The sequence below is a fragment of the Austrofundulus limnaeus genome, unplaced genomic scaffold (genome assembly GCF_001266775.1).
Source record: "Austrofundulus limnaeus strain Quisiro unplaced genomic scaffold, Austrofundulus_limnaeus-1.0 Scaffold76, whole genome shotgun sequence".
Lineage (NCBI taxonomy): Eukaryota > Metazoa > Chordata > Actinopteri > Cyprinodontiformes > Rivulidae > Austrofundulus > Austrofundulus limnaeus.
In genome coordinates this window covers 1,157,853-1,160,454 of record NW_013952478.1, presented here as the reverse complement: position 1 = coordinate 1,160,454, position 2,602 = coordinate 1,157,853, and the positions used below count along the sequence as shown (strand labels likewise).

At 41.3% G+C, this 2,602-nt stretch overlaps 1 protein-coding gene across 4 annotated transcripts in view; it reads left to right on the top strand.

Annotated features, from left to right (window-relative positions):
• schip1 (schwannomin interacting protein 1) overlaps nt 1–2,602 on the top strand; it is a 172,494-nt gene that overhangs the window by 167,330 nt on the left and 2,562 nt on the right. For all 4 annotated transcript variants that reach the window (XM_014011075.1, XM_014011076.1, XM_014011078.1 and 1 more), the window contains 2 exons: nt 417–540; nt 1,159–1,252. In XM_014011075.1, coding sequence (XP_013866529.1) covers nt 417–540; nt 1,159–1,252 — 218 coding nt within the window. The remainder of the gene's footprint in view (nt 1–416; nt 541–1,158; nt 1,253–2,602) is intronic.

Below are 2,602 nucleotides of genomic sequence, written 5' to 3'. Positions count from 1 at the left end.
TCTCAAACATGCATGAATGAGTCAGAGCAAGGCTTTGAGCATGTTTTTTATGAGAGTATAATATTGTAACATGATAAAAAAAAAACTCAAAAAAGTTGATTTTACATGATATTTCCYCTTTAAAATAGAAATAACAACAGTGTTATTAGAAATAACAACCAAACTGTCTTTAGATACAACTAAAGCAGGTGTGTTGAAGCAGGGAAACAACAGAAACATGCAGGATAGTGGCCCTCTTGGACCAGGATTGGACACCATACAGTCTTATTGCAACAATGACATCATTTCAGATAAAGAACTTTGATTGAAATGAGGAAATGTTTGCTATCTAAACACACAGTTGAGCTTCTTCGTTTTCAAATACAAACAGTTTCTGCAAAACCCTGCAGCTAACATGTTTTTTTTTCTCTCTTCAGCTGCCACACATGCCTCACATCAGCGAGTGTCTAATGAAAAGAAGTCTGAAACCCACCGACCTGAGAGACATGACGCTGGGGCAGCTGCAGGTTATAGTTAATGACCTGCACTCCCAGATTGAGAGTGAGTTGACCAAACACACACACACAATGCTCTGACCTCTACTTTCATTTGCAGAAATGAGCAAAAGAGTGGATGGGGAAGCACACGCACATACATTCTGACCCCTTAACCCTTTCTCGGTGGATGTGAAAGTACTTTTATATACATTAGTCACCTCAGAGCTGTACCAGTCAGCAGCTTCCCCTCAGTGTTTACGGTCACTGCTCTGCACAGCTCCTGGTACTCAAGGATGAATAATCTCTCATCTTACATTAAACAGCTCACAAAAATCCCCATGACTCTAAAATCATGAGCGAGCTTTTAAACCAACACAGGTTTCTTTCCCCTCAAAAATATCTCTGTGAGATGAGCTCTGTGTTTTCTGGAAAAAAAAAACTGAAGAAACAATAGAAGAAAAACATGTTGAAAAAATTTTTAAAAGCAACTGTGACTAATTGTCAGAGCTGAAACATTTACGCATGACTCTCAGGTCACTTTAGGTATTTGGCAGTTATCGGAAATATTTCATCTACACTGAAAGGCTAATGAGAGTACTGTGGTTTTTGTGGTGTTGTGAGTATTTCTATACAGTTTGGAAAGTTTTTTGTCAGAGTTTAACRTGTTCATATATGGCCCCAGGTCTGAATGAGGAGCTTGTGCAGTTGCTACTGATMCGGGATGAACTCCACATGGAGCAAGACGCCATGCTGGTTGACATCGAGGACCTCACCAGGTAATAAAACATTGAATGGAAACTTATTTTCATGGAGAAGGAAAAAACCTGCTTTAGGAATAAATGTAGAGGAACGTCATGTGGCCATATTATTTTTGTATGTAAATTTCTGTCYGTTTCACAGCGTTCAAAGAAAACTTTGGTCATTTGTCATCGTTTGTGAAATACCCAAATTGCTCACTTATCATAAATCTCAAAAAAAATTATTAGTTTTACWTTTTTTACAACAAAATAAGCAGTTCTCCTGAAGACTTGTTTTGAAACGGGATCTAATGTGACTCATATCTGGGGGGCTCCCCCTGCAGAATGTGCTGAGTCTGGTTGGGACTAATTGAACTGGTAGACTCAGCACATAACAGTCTTTCAGGGTTTGCTCAAACAAAGTGCAGGTCCTACAAGCATTACAGAGGCGATTGCTCTAAGACTGCAAGGGAAGCGCAGCTTCCCTTAAAATGTAAAAAAAAAGATCAAATATATACTGTTGTGTGTTCATGTCAATAACTAAATATGCACTACAATGTCCTCAACTTTTGTACAGAATCAGCTTCTTATCACTGGTAACGACGACACAGCTTTTCTGTCACTCATTCCCGCAGCTTCACAGTGCTTTAAACAGTGAGGACGCTGAGCTTCCACAGAGTTCATCAGTGACGCAAAGCATGCAGCGAAACGAGACGAGTCATTGGATAAATGCTGGGCTTTGTCCCGCCCACGGATGCTYAGCGTCTCTGGGGGTCTATGGGGCAGTGGGCTGGCCTCGGCTGGCTCGGRCGCTCAGCTTCTGCATGATGATTGGATGACCTGAATCCCTTTTTGATTGACAGCGAAATGAGCGAATCAGTGATCTTTTGGTGTAAACATTCCGTGGGAGCAGTTTTTACTTACGTTTCTGTTCTGAGTTGAACCGGAGACTTTCTTAACCCTTTTAGCAGCATTTTCTTTGTTAAAAACGACTGGCGACAAATCGAGCTTCTATTTCTGGTGGTTGTTTTGTAGCTGCTTATGTTTGGAGACGGACTTCTATCACTCTTTCTGACTTCTTTTGTCCAGCGGCTGCTGCTGAGCCCCTCCACTGTCACAAAGCACTCCCAGGCAGACACACTTCACACTAGCCTCGCACCAGTAACAAGCTGCACGTAATGGCAGTTTGAACGTTGTGGACCGGATTTTGGCAAAGCCATTTGCTAGTCTTCCTTATGAAGAAAAACTTGGAGTTAAACAGCAGGGCTGGTGAACTCCTCAGATTAATTTGGTGCAAAAGATGGGGAAAAGTAAGATAAGAAAAACTTTTTATTGATCCCACAGTGGGGAAATAACAGGTCTTTGCAGCTGTCGTGGTACGACAAAGTG